General features: G+C 37.4%; 1 protein-coding gene across 4 annotated transcripts in view; it reads left to right on the forward strand.

Moving 5' to 3' along the window:
• Window positions 1–13,988, forward strand: part of sgsm2 (small G protein signaling modulator 2) — a 112,994-nt gene that overhangs the window by 52,747 nt on the left and 46,259 nt on the right. For all 4 annotated transcript variants that reach the window (XM_028464684.1, XM_028464686.1, XM_028464687.1 and 1 more), the window contains exon 3: window positions 9,630–9,798. In XM_028464684.1, coding sequence (XP_028320485.1) covers window positions 9,630–9,798 — 169 coding nt within the window. The remainder of the gene's footprint in view (window positions 1–9,629; window positions 9,799–13,988) is intronic.

Raw genomic sequence — 13,988 nt, forward strand, 5'->3', positions numbered from 1 at the left:
CATGTTAACACACACGTAAACACACGTAAACACACGTAAACATGTTTACACACACGTAAACACATGTAAACACTCGTAAACACATGTAAACATGTTAACACTCGTAAACACACATAAACACACGTAAACATGTTCACACTCATTAACACATGTAAACATGTTAACACTCGTAAACACACATAAACATGTTAACACACACATAAACACATGTAAACACATGTTAACACTCGTAAACACATGTTAACACTCGTAAACACATGTTAACACTCGTAAACACATGTAAACACTCGTAAACACATGTAAACATGTTAACACTTGTAAACACATGTAAACATGTTAACACTTGTAAACACATGTAAACATGTTAACACTTGTAAACACATGTAAACATGTTAACACTCGTAAACACATGTAAACATGTTAACACTCGAAAACACACATAAAAATATTAACACTCGTAAACACACGTAAACATATTAACACACACGTAAACACATGTTAACACTCGTAAACACATGTAAACATGTTAACACATGTTAACATGTTAACACACATGTAAACACATGTTAACACTTGTAAACACACGTAAACATGTTAACACTCATAAACACATGTAAACATGTTAACACACACGTTAACACTTGTAAACACACGTAAACAAGTCAACACTTGTCAACACATGTAAACATGTTAACACTCATAAACACATGTAAACATGTTAACACACACGTAAACACATGTTAACACTTGTAAACACACGTAAACAAGTCAACACTTGTCAACACATGTAAACATGTTAACACTCATAAACACACGTAAACACATGTAAACATGTTAACATTTGTAAACACATTAACACTTATAAACACATGTAAACACATGTAAACATGTTAACACTTATAAACACATGTAAACATGTTAACACTCGTAAGCACACGTAAACATGTTAACACTCATAAACACATGTAAACATGTTAACACTTGTAAACACATTAACACTTATAAACACATGTAAACATGTTAACACTCGCAAGCACACGTAAACATGTTAATACTCAAACACACGTAAACACATGTAAACATGTTAACACACACGTAAACACATGTTAACACTCGTAAATACATGTAAACACATGTAAACACACGTAAACATGTTAATACTCGTAAACACATGGAAACATGTTAACACTCGAAAACACACATAAGCACACATATAAATATTAACACTCGTAAACACACGTATGTTAACACAAATAAACACGTAAACACATGTAAACATGCTAACACTCTTTAAACACATGTAAACATGTTAACACTCGTAAACACACATAAACACACGTAAACATGTTAACACTCATTAACACATGTAAACATGTTAACACTCGTAAACACACATAAACATGTTAACACACGTAAACACATGTAAACACACGTAAACATGTTAACACTCATTAACACATGTAAACATGTTAACACTCATAAACACATGTAAACATGTTAACACTCATTAACACATGTAAACATGTTAACACTCGTAAACACATGTAAACACACGTAAACATGTTAACACTCATTAACACATGTAAACATGTTAACACTCGTAAACACATCTAAACACATGTAAACATGTTAACACACACGTAAACACATGTAAACACACGTAAACACACGTAAACACATGTTAACACTCGTAAACACATGTTAACACTCGTAAACACATGTTAACACTCGTAAACACATGTAAACATGTTAACACTTGTAAACACATGTAAACATGTTAACACTTGTAAACACATGTAAACTTGTAAACACATGTAAACATGTTAACACTCGTAAACACATGTAAACTTGTAAACACATGTAAACATGTTAACACTCGTAAACACATGTTAACACTCGTAAACATGTTAACACTCGTAAACACATGTAAACATGTTAACACTTGTAAACACATGTAAACTTGTAAACACATGTAAACATGTTAACACTCGTAAACACATGTAAACATGTTAACACTCGAAAACACACATAAGCACACATAAAATATTAACACTCGTAAACACACGTAAATATTTTAACACACACGTAAACACATGTTAACACTCGTAAACATGTTAACACTCGTAAACACATGTTAACACTTGTAAACACACGTAAAACTGTTAACACTCATAAACACATGTAAACACACGTAAACATGTTCACACACACGTAAACACATGTTAACACTTGTAAACACATGTTAACACTTGTAAACACATGCAAACATGTTAACACACATGTAAACACATGTTAACACTTGTAAACACACGTAAACAAGTCAACACTTGTCAACACATGTAAACATGTTAACACTCATAAACACATGTAAACATGTTAACACACACGTAAACACATGTTAACACTTGTAAACACACATAAACAAGTCAACACTTGTCAACACATGTAAACATGTTAACACTCATAAACACATGTAAACATGTTAACACTTGTAAACACATTAACACTTATAAACACATGTAAACACATGTAAACATGTTAACACTTATAAACACATGTAAACATGTTAACACTCGTAAGCACACGTAAACATGTTAACACTCATAAACACATGTAAACATGTTAACACTTGTAAACATGTTAACACTTGTAAACATGTTAACACTTATTAACACTTATAAACACATGTAAACACATGTAAACATGTTAACACTCGTAAGCACACGTAAACATGTTAATACTCATAAACACACGTAAACACATGTAAACATGTTAACACACACGTAAACACATGTTTACACTCGTAAATACATGTAAACACATGTAAACACACATAAACACATGTAAACACACGTAAACATGTTAATACTCGTAAACACATGTAAACATGTTAACACTCGTAAACACATGTAAACATGTTAACACTCGAAAACACACATAAGCACACATAAAAATATTAACACTCGTAAACACACACATGTTAACACAAATAAACACATAAACACACGTAAACACATGTAAACATGCTAACACTCTTTAAACACATGTAAACATGATAACACTTGTAAACACAAACAAATTAACACTTATAAACACATGTAAACACACGTAAACATGTTAACACTCGTACACACGTAAACATGTTAATACTCGTAAATACACGTCCACTTTTGGGTCATTTTCAGAGGTCGGAATTTTGGTATATCACTAGATTTTTCCCGATCACAGAAAATGGGTGGCCGTAGACATAGTGAGTTACAGAACCATTAGGGGAGCACGGTGATCATAGTGGATCCACCTCCATGTAGAACCACAGGAGAGCAGGTCAGGACTGTCTGCATGAACTCAAATGAATGGTTTATTTCACAATTATTGTTAATATCATCATTGATTACTTTTGCATAATATGTGGCATTATGGGGTATTTGTGCTCCTCAGAGTTTTTACTGTAATATAATTTAACTCTGAATATCACCTGTTTGTTTGTAAAATACTAAAGATTGGACAAAATCTGCTGTTTTGGCAGCAATTTAGATTTTTAGTTTAAAAGGTAAAGGTTCCAGTTACAGCTGGTCAACATTGTCATCCACGGTCTAAACCAGTGGTTCTCGTTCCTCTTTCTCTTATTTCTCACCTTTGTCCAACTACAACATTTTGCTCTGAAAACTATTTAAAAACAACTATAGAGCATAATGACGGAATGAATGAGTGACTACAAAGCTAGTTGGAGCTTAATCACTATGGCAACTAATGCTGAACGGCTAAACTGGTCGTGACCAGGTTTTTCTCTGGCTAGGATCTTAGAGAGTCCTGGCCCCGCCTCCTGACCAATCAGATCTCTTAGAAAACGACCTGCCTATTCTTAGAAGATCCTGGTTGGTGCAGATCTGACATCTGAGTTGAGGAAATAATTATTAATTATAAATGCAATCCTTTCATTTACTGATGACATCATTTAGGAAAGATTCACAGTCAGCTGATGAAGTCTGTGTTTCTATCATACAGTATGTGGACGACTGAAGACATTCATTCATTCATTTATTCATACACTGGGTCTGATTTTATCAACAGGAACATAAACTATGTGTTCTCATCCCAGTGTGTGATAAATAGATCTATATGAATAGAAACACGTGTGTGATGTAATAAAGTTTAACTGCAGAGCTCTGTACGTTTATCATCTTATGGATTATTATAATAAATAATCTCACACTTTTACACATTAACAGTATCAGCAGCTTCCTGTCTGAGTTCTTTCATTCCTGTCTTTTCTGTAACAACAGGTTGTTTTTGGTCTGAATTATGGATTTGAATTATTCATCATTTTAAACTTCATCAACCTGGTCAGGACCAAGTTATGAAGTGGATCAGATCTGAGCGAGTATAAAAGCTCCGCCTCCTGCTGTGTGCTGCATTAACACTGTTGCTGTTCACTGTCATCATGGATTTATATTTATTATATTTATTTAAGATCATAAACTGTTCATTCATTGTAAAGATGCTAGGTCTGACTGTTCTCTCCATTGATTGGTCAGACGCTGCAATCTCCGCCCTTTTCATGTGCACGTGCACGTAGCTAGGCTTAAATTAGCGTGTTGTGATCATAGGTGATTGACAGCTCCTGTCTGACAGGGAATGTTTGGTTAGTTGAAGCCAGCTAACGTAGATGAATCACATCTAGAGTCATAACGTAGGACATTTGTGTGTTTTGTTGTTTCATGTGTTGCTGATAATAGTATTTTTCTCTCTTACTGTGTGTGTTTTTGGTGTTTTTGTGTACTTTGTTGTTGTTTGTCTGTTTTTTTAATTATTCAGTATATTTCTTTCCTATTGTGTGTGTTTGTTGTCGTTTTGTGAGTTGCTGCTGTGATAATCATCTTGAATTAAAAACAAACATTATAAAACCTAATGTTTTTAATTTTCCTCTCTCTCTCTGACTCTAACTGACTTTAAGGACATCTCAAACTGATTTGACTAAAATGCTAAAGATTGGACAAAATCTGATGTTTTGGCAGCAATTTAGATTTTTCATTTAAGAAGTGCCCTGTGATGGACTGGCGCCCTGTCCAGGGTGTACCCCCCCAGCGCCCAATGAGAGCTGGAGATTGGCACCGGCAGACCCCCTCCCCCCACCCTGAACAGGAATAAGTGTGTCTGAAAATGAATGAATGAATTTAAGAAGTAAAGGACTCTAGTTACAGCTCATGAACATTGATATTCTGAATCAGCATTTATACACTATGGGTTCTATTCTCACGTCTGGACTGAAGCACTTTTTACTCACCTGTAGTTACGCACAGCTCTCTTACACGTATTCTCCAGGTTCCTGACACGCCCACCGCGCATAAGTAGACAAAAAGCACATAGTCTGTGAATGAAGGACGTCTGAAGCAAAGGAGGCGGGGCCATGATGTCATTATTTTTTGGACTGTCTAGAAATCACGGAACATGGAGTTTTCTCAACGCTTGTAAATGTCATTGAAATCTGTGAAAATGATAAAGTTTTAATTTTAAACGTCTTGGTATACACGTATATATACGCCATTGGTAAACAATGTAACAGGTTTATTTGATCAGATTATTGTGTGTGTGAGGATTGGCTGCATTCTGTGTGCGTCACAGTTAAAATCTCCTTTTTTCCCTCATACTACGACAAATTAACATTTGTTTGTGTGGAAAACCTGATTTCATGAACTTTTTCCATCTCTGCAGTCAGAAATGATCATCATCATCATCAATATAGTACCTGCTCTAAAGCGTGACAGTGTGTGATGCGTCTGTGTGGCTTCAAATGCAACTAAGTCCATATTTCTAATGCAATATAATGTTTCACCTTATGGGGGCGCTGCACTTATTCCAGGGTTAGAAGTGCGTAAGTACAAAGCAATTGTGAAGCAGACGGGAGGATGCCCGTAAGGCCAGATTTGAATGGGAACGCCCACATTTCAGGGAGGCTCCACCCACAGTGTGGAACTGGGATGAAGGTGCGCAGTGACTGACTTAAGTATAGGTGTAGAATAGCATACAGCCAGAAACGGCTTACGTGCCCTGAGTGAACAAATAAACCTGCTTCCACACTTTGACCCCTAAATGTTCACCTCTGAGAATGGGGCCTAGTCCATAAGTGATTAGTTGAATGATAAATCAATAATAGATGTGTGACTGTAGTTATTGTCAGTGAATGGTCCAAAAAGTCAAGTTTTAAAGAGCACAGAGAGGATAAGAGTTAAATAATTACTGCTACTACCGTTAATCACACACAGACAGGATCTCCAATGGCAACTGAAGGCAAACCTACTTTAGTCGCCATGCCAACTGAAGGAAACCTTTGACCTTTTCTCCTCCTCCTCAGTTTTTCATATCCAACTGTGGCAAAGTGTGATGGTAGTAAAGCTCAGGAGACACAGTCCATTTACACCCCCCCCCCCCCCCCCCCCCCCCAGGTATTTGTCTTTGTTAGAGACTTCTACCTCTTGGAAAAGAGAATCATCATCCTACACTGTACTTGTCCTTATCCTATAGTTTCTGTGGAGTGTAGTTTATCACTTTGGGTCAGAGTGTGTGAAAGGAAACGAGCCTTTGGTCAGTAGATACTGTATGTTCTACCTGTGAGATGATCCAGAAGTCTGTGGAAGAACCATCATTTTATGGAGATACATGTAAAGTAGGCAAGTATAGTGCATTTCACACACAAGGCATTACAGGATTCAAAAGTGCAACAGAAAACATTCAACATCTTAAAAATCAATCATAACACATAACAGTGCACGTAAAAGGTTTTTTTTTTTTTTTTACAATCTGAGCCCAGTTTTTTCCTAGTCTATTAATGCAGCACTAATAACATGTATATCATCTCATAGGGACAATGTTAACGATGTGCAGTTGACCTTTTTTGTCAAGGTCACGGTCAAGGTCTTATCAAGTGTCAAAAACCAAACTTTTTCATATCTCTACTAATATTTATCGTACAAGTTACATTACATTTATGAAAAGCTCATCTCAAGGGGAGTATTTTATTTCATTGGACCAAAGCTGTACGACCTACCAGTAAAATGATAGGTAGAGGTCAAAGTTCATGATGTCACCAAAAAGAACAAAAAAAAAACTTGGTCACAAACTGAGTTACAGTGCTCACACTGGTACCATTGAACAACTTTTCCTTATAACGTGTGACCTTGACTTTTGCTCAATGTCATATTTAAGGTCAAGGTCAGTCTTCTGTTTTTCCTGCATTATTACTTTAAATTTCATTAGTAAAAAGAACAAACTAATCAACAAATCCAGACACAGGTCGTCATGTTTACCAATTTTTTCAAATTGCCAAATATATATTGGCCATACAGTATATAATACAGGTTTGCCTAGTTTAACCTGTTTTCACTTTTTCTTGACATACTGACATTTCTGACACTTCTACATCACATTTCAATGCATTTTCATCACCTTTTTCCCACTTTCCAGACATGTTCAGCACTTATAAACCATTTCTACCACTTTTACACCTAATGTCACATATGTTGATCCATTATTGTCACTTTTAACCTCTTTTCACCAGATTTCATGATTATTTTTGTCAATTTAACCACATTCATGATTATAACGTATTACTTTTAGGGCTTGGACTTTAACACAATAATTGCAATGAATTAGTAGCAGAAAAATAATGCAGTAACTTTTTTTTTTTTTGCATTCTAAACAGCGTGGAGCCTTTCTTCATTGCATGAGTCCCTGGTATACCGTTAATACTGATGCACAGACCACAACACAATAAACAGCAGAACCAGAGAAGTCGTTGCTGTGCTTCGTGGGAGTTGATTTTAATTTAAAATGTTGCTTTGTAGATATTGTTGCAGCATTTGTTTTTGTATCGGTAAATGACATTAATGTTCATCAGAGACTTCAGTACTGCCCCATGTTGGAGGGGTGGAGCTTTACACACATGTGGGTTGGGTCTCAGTGTGTGAAACTGCTTTACGTTTGTCTCAAAAATAAATTCATTACACAATTCACAAGCACAATGGAAGATTTTCACATGATTTATTACAAGAGAGAGACCTGTTGATAAAAAGGTCATATCTAAACGTAGCAGCATAAGTTCATGTTCCTGGAGCTGATGTGAAGGTGTTACACAGACAGAACCAGTCGCTCTAATCTCTGCCTTTAAGAAAAGCAATAAGTGAAGAAAAACTATAGAGTCTAATATTCAGATCATTAGAGGATGCTGGATGTCTCTAATAAAAAACTAAAATGTGTTTCTCTGACAAATTAGTTTGGGAATTCTCGGCATTGAGGGGTTTTTTCTCAGTGTAGTCTAATAATGGGAGATTTCAGCTGAATATTAAACTGTTGTTACTAAGGCAATAACTGGTAAAAAAAAAAATCTTCAGTAATGTCATCGTCAACATCGGCCGTTAAACATCGTGACTGAAGACGTCAATAAAACTAGTGAATGATGACCTCATTCCTCTGGGACTTGTTTTCTGCCTGTGAGCGTTTTATTTATTTCTCATTGGTTAATACATTTATTGTTCATGTGGAGACAGGACCATCTATAAGGAGGAATAAAGGGGAGACATTTTTGGGGTCCATCCATAAAGTCAGTAAAATGATGGTCATTGTTCTATGAATCTGTGATAACCACATTTATTTATTCATCTGAATAATATCCACTGTTATCCAGGAACGTTTATTATTATTATTATAGTCATCTTAAAGATGGAAATCATGGTTTTAATCACTAATAAAATGATTCAAAGTGACCAAAAATGGTGGAAAAGGAGGTGAAATGGGATTTTAAAAAAACTGGTTAAAAGTTGTAAATTAAAGTGGATAAAAACAGACAGAAAAAATGCAAAAAAGGCTTCAAAGTGTTAATATTGGAACAATTAGTTTAAACTGGTAAATAATGGACATGACAAATCCTGAATGTGGTTAAATTGACAAAAAATAATGATGAAATCTGGTAAAAAGAGGTTAAAAATGACAATAATGGGTCAACATATGTGACATTAGGTGTAAAAGTGGTAGAAAGGGTTTATAAGTGATGTAGAAGTGTCAGAAATGGGAGAAATGTAGCAAAAATACATTAAAAGGAGCAAAAATATGGCAAGAAAAAGTGATGAAAATAGGTTAAAATATGGTGAGTTTGGTGTAGCAGAAAAATTGTAAAAATAAACAAAAATGGGCTCAAACTGTTCAAAAACTATTCTTAGTCTTTTTCGACCCTCTTTCAGTGATACCTGACCCCAAGGTTGAGAACACCTGCTTTAATCCATTGAATTTGTTTTAACAATAGCAAGAAAAAGATGCTGAAATAAAGGTAAATAAAGTGTATAAGGTTTGAACTCATGTGGTTTATTGATCCTAGTCTCACTCTTTACATTTTAGTCTAAGTATTTAAATGTAGTGTTTTTAGTCAGAGTGACTGCCCTCTATGGGTTAAACGCTGCTATTACAATAGAATGTTTCTATTGGTTGAGATTTGATCAGTGACATCACTAACCGTCACTGTTGGCCCCGCCCCTCCTAGAAAAGACGGAGGAGGGACTGGCTTTCATTGACAGCTCCATGTGGGGGCGGGGCTGCTGTGACTGGGCGTATCTTAATCAATGTGTGTGTGTGTTCCTCAGCTGCCATCGAGGTGTGTCTGGGTCATCAGCTGAAGAGACGAGCAGCTGGATTCCTGCGTAGCGACAAGATAGCTGCTCTCTTCACGAAGGTGGGAAAAGTTTATAAAACTGCAGGAAACGTTTGTCAGAAGGTCCAGGAGCAGCTGCAGCAGCAGGCGGACCTCACCAGGTTAGTGCACCATCACTTTTATACTTCTATTATCAGCACATGGTGGAAAAATAAGAACTTCACTAGATCTTTGACTCACTTTGTGAAAAGTGGAGATGATGGAAGTCTTCATCAGCTAGTGAGATACTTCTACCACGAACAGCTGTTATTATCTACTGTGCTGGGGGTTATAATTTGATTGTTATATTGATTTACACTATTACAATTATTAAATAATTATTCATTATTTACATAATATTAAAATACAGTAATAATATTAAAACAGTAACAGTTAGATTGAAATGTATTTAAAAATACAACAAATAGCACGTTCCACGTTCTCTAGAATTCAGTCAAATGACTCGATTCCTCGAGTTAAAAAAGACTAGCATTAGACGTGTAACATCGATTTTAGTGTCGTTGTGGCAGCGATGCACAGCTGATACCAGACCTTGGGAAAAGAATGTTTCACTGGTGTATTTCTTTAAAATTGTCCTCTGCTCCTGTTATGGAAATATTCAAGCATACACTGAATGTCTGATGAAATAAATTCAAAATAAACCAAACTATATATTTTGTCGATTTGATTCCAGAGCTGACATGGAAAATGGGTTCAGATGAAAAGGTCTTGTTGGGGGAAAATGAAAAACACAGTAACTATTGTAAATAATTCTTATAGGCTGGAAAAGACAAAATGATCAGAAAGGCTGCTATTGGCTAATCACACTGAAGAGGGGAGGGACTAAGTTTTTACAGCTCATGACACACTTTGTTATGAGATTATTAGTGTTCTGACACTAAGAGAGAATGTCTGTGGGAACAACACATGTATATATATATATATATATATATATATATAGGTATCTATACTGACATAAGCTCAGAATTATAATGTGCATATCATTCTACCATTACACTACATTTTACATCCATTGTGGATCAGCTGTTGGTGCTGGAAAGGAGGAATTCTGTAACGTAAACCACACTATGTGACCAAACCCAACCACTACTTCTCAATATCTGTCTGAACCCGACCCGTCTGGTGCCGTCGGGTCCTGAAGACTCTACGTTTCAAGTTTCACACTGATTGGACAAAACCCCAAGGAGGAATTCGAAAAAGTAGCTTTTCCAGTTTTTCCGCCACACAGTTAGAGGCGGAAATGGGCGTGGCCCACCAGCTGATTCAGTGCTCGTCAGGGAATCTGTGGATATGAAGTTTTTGAATGTGCGACATACGGTGTGGGAGTTAGAGGCCAAAACGTGTTGACCTTGGCTATAGCGCCACCTGCTGGCTTCAACACACGCACACACACACACGCACGCACGCACACACACACGCACACACACACACACACTGTGACGAAGTGAGTCTTAAACTCCACTTGTCCCTGTAGTTGAACAGCACACACTCTGTTCCACATACACATTTACTAAACTACATTCATCCTTACCTGCTCCATGTGGCACCTAAAAGGGGAGTGCTGTCAACATTTCCTGGTTTTATACTCCAGACTGGTGAGGTCATTGGTGACCTCACCAGGAGCTACGCCCAGTAAGGGGATGGGCCAATGGGTGTGTGCTTTGTTCAGGGTTGGTCCATTTGTGCTTGGTCTTTGGAGGAAGACACATCATGGTACCAGCACTCTGTAGATGTTTGGGAGGCACTGTAAATAAAATGGACACAGATTTTGCAACTTCCTGCCTGAGATGTTTCTTCATTCACTTTAAATAGCCACTGAAAGCCACACTACCTTACACACACACACACACAGTCACACACACACACAGTCACACACACACACAGTCACACACACACACAGTCACACACACACACAGTCACACACAGTCTCACACACACACACACACACACAGTCACACACACAGTCACACACAGTCACACACACACACACAGTCACACACACACACACACACACAGTCGCACACACACACACACACACAGTCACACACACACACACACACACACACACACAGTCACACACACAGTCACACACAGTCACACACACACACAGTCACACACACACACACACACACACACAGTCACACACATTCTCACACACACACACACAGTCACACACACACACAGTCACACACACACACACACACACGCAGTCACACACACAGTCACACACACACACACATACACACACACACAGTCACACACATTCACACACACCAACACACACATTCACACACACACACACACACGCACACACACAATAAGTCAAACCTGTTCCGTGTTCTCCACATTGATCAGTTAGCTTAGCGGTTATCTTAGCAGTTAGCTTAGCGGTTAGCTAGCTGATTGGTCTTTATTTCCCTGATGTAACACGAGTCTAAAGCCGATTATATTCATGAGGACTGACTTCACCCTACGTACTCTCCCTACCTCAGGGCTCTGACTCCCATTAACGCTGGTTGCCATGACAACGGGCTTTTCATTACTGCTGCTACATGTGATAGGAAACACAATCAAATAGTTGAGATATTAAAACCATTCAGAATCATACCAGAGAAAATGTAACATTGTGACACAATAAGAAGCTCTCAGTGTTTGTTATTATAAGTCCAGAGGAAAATGGCAAATGCACGCAGCAAATTTTTTAGGTATTCTTTATTGTGCATGCAAAATGTTTCATAATGTTTACCTAAATAAACAAAATATGCAGTTTACTATAGCTTTAACTATCTACCTGACTGTTTTACTGCTTATCCCCACATTTCTACTGTTCATTCAAGTTATTTCAGACAAACTAATACAAGCTTTTATTTTTGGACTCAGTAAAAATAGACTTTACTGACCTTTTCTTTAACTCTTGTTTAAAGTACTGAAATTCTCAAAGATTTTTTGCCTAGAGATTCACAATATCTCTAAAACTAAACTCGAAGATTCCATAAAACTAAAGTGTTTCTGAAGTAAAGATAATAAATCTATATTGTCAGTAATGAATGAATAGAACAGACACTCTTTAAATGATTCTGTTCACATCCCAGTATTAAATCATTGTAGGGCTCTATTCTCCCTCTGTACTTAAAAGGTTCATGTTACAGTAAATTAACATCTCTATGCTTTAAACATGATAAAGTGTTATTATGACTTCATAAACATGATTAAAGTGTTTTTCATTGATTCCATCAATCGTTAGTCAGAGGGTGATTTACTCCTTTCTTACTACAGGGTGAACACAAACACATCACTATAATTTGATGACTTGTTCCCACTTTGATGACAAATATGACACGGCACTGAGCTGGAGAAGCCACGCCTCCAGGAAGCTCTCTGCCATGATTGACGTGTAAACAGACACGCCCACGAAGGTGAACATGTCAGCGTCTTTCGCACAGTGTTATGTATGTATTTTCTACAGTCTATGTATGTACCGGTGAACGCCCCGCCCCCACGCTCTTTCTCGTCTTTATAAAGTAGCATGAGCTCGGCTACGGAGTGGTGGGAGGAGTCACACAAGCACGCCAAAGGATTGGCCATCAGCATTTCTAACATGTTCACATTTACGAGTTCTAGAGAGGACATAATGTGTTCCATTTGATTATGTTTTATTCGTGCCATCCACTCCTTTTCCTGGAGGGGGAGGGGTTATAATATGGGTGGAGAAACAATTTTTTTTATATTTAGTTAGTGTTTTTCTTATTGTATTTTTCACATTTTGGTAGACGACCGCTGAGTGGTGGTTCGGTAATGCACCAATAGGTGATAGCACACGCAAGAAAGACTAGCAGCAATTGTGATTTCCCTTTTGGCGGACAAAGATGGCGGACAAAGATGGAGGACAAAGGTGGCGGACAAAGGTGGCGGACAAAGGTGGCGGACAAAGGTGGCGGACAAAGGTGGAGGACAAAGATGGAGGACAAAGATGGAGGACAAAGATGGAGGACAAAGATGGAGGACAAAGATGGAGGACAAAGATGGAGGACAAAGGTGGAGGACAAAGATGGCGGACAAAGGTGGCGGACAAAGATGGCGGACAAAGCGACACCCGAGATTAAACCCGCACCTGTGCGATTTGAATCTAAAGTATGGCTCACTCGTGATAATTGTCACTGTAGAATCGCAATCCATGTAAAATCTGAATCACAATTTTAATCGAATCGTGACAAAATGGTATCGTCCCAGCCCTAATGTAGAACGTAAAACCACAGATTGATCCACTACAGAGTAAATAACAAGTGAAACG

The sequence above is a fragment of the Gouania willdenowi genome, chromosome 13, assembly GCF_900634775.1.
Source record: "Gouania willdenowi chromosome 13, fGouWil2.1, whole genome shotgun sequence".
NCBI classification, from domain to species: domain Eukaryota; kingdom Metazoa; phylum Chordata; class Actinopteri; order Blenniiformes; family Gobiesocidae; genus Gouania; species Gouania willdenowi.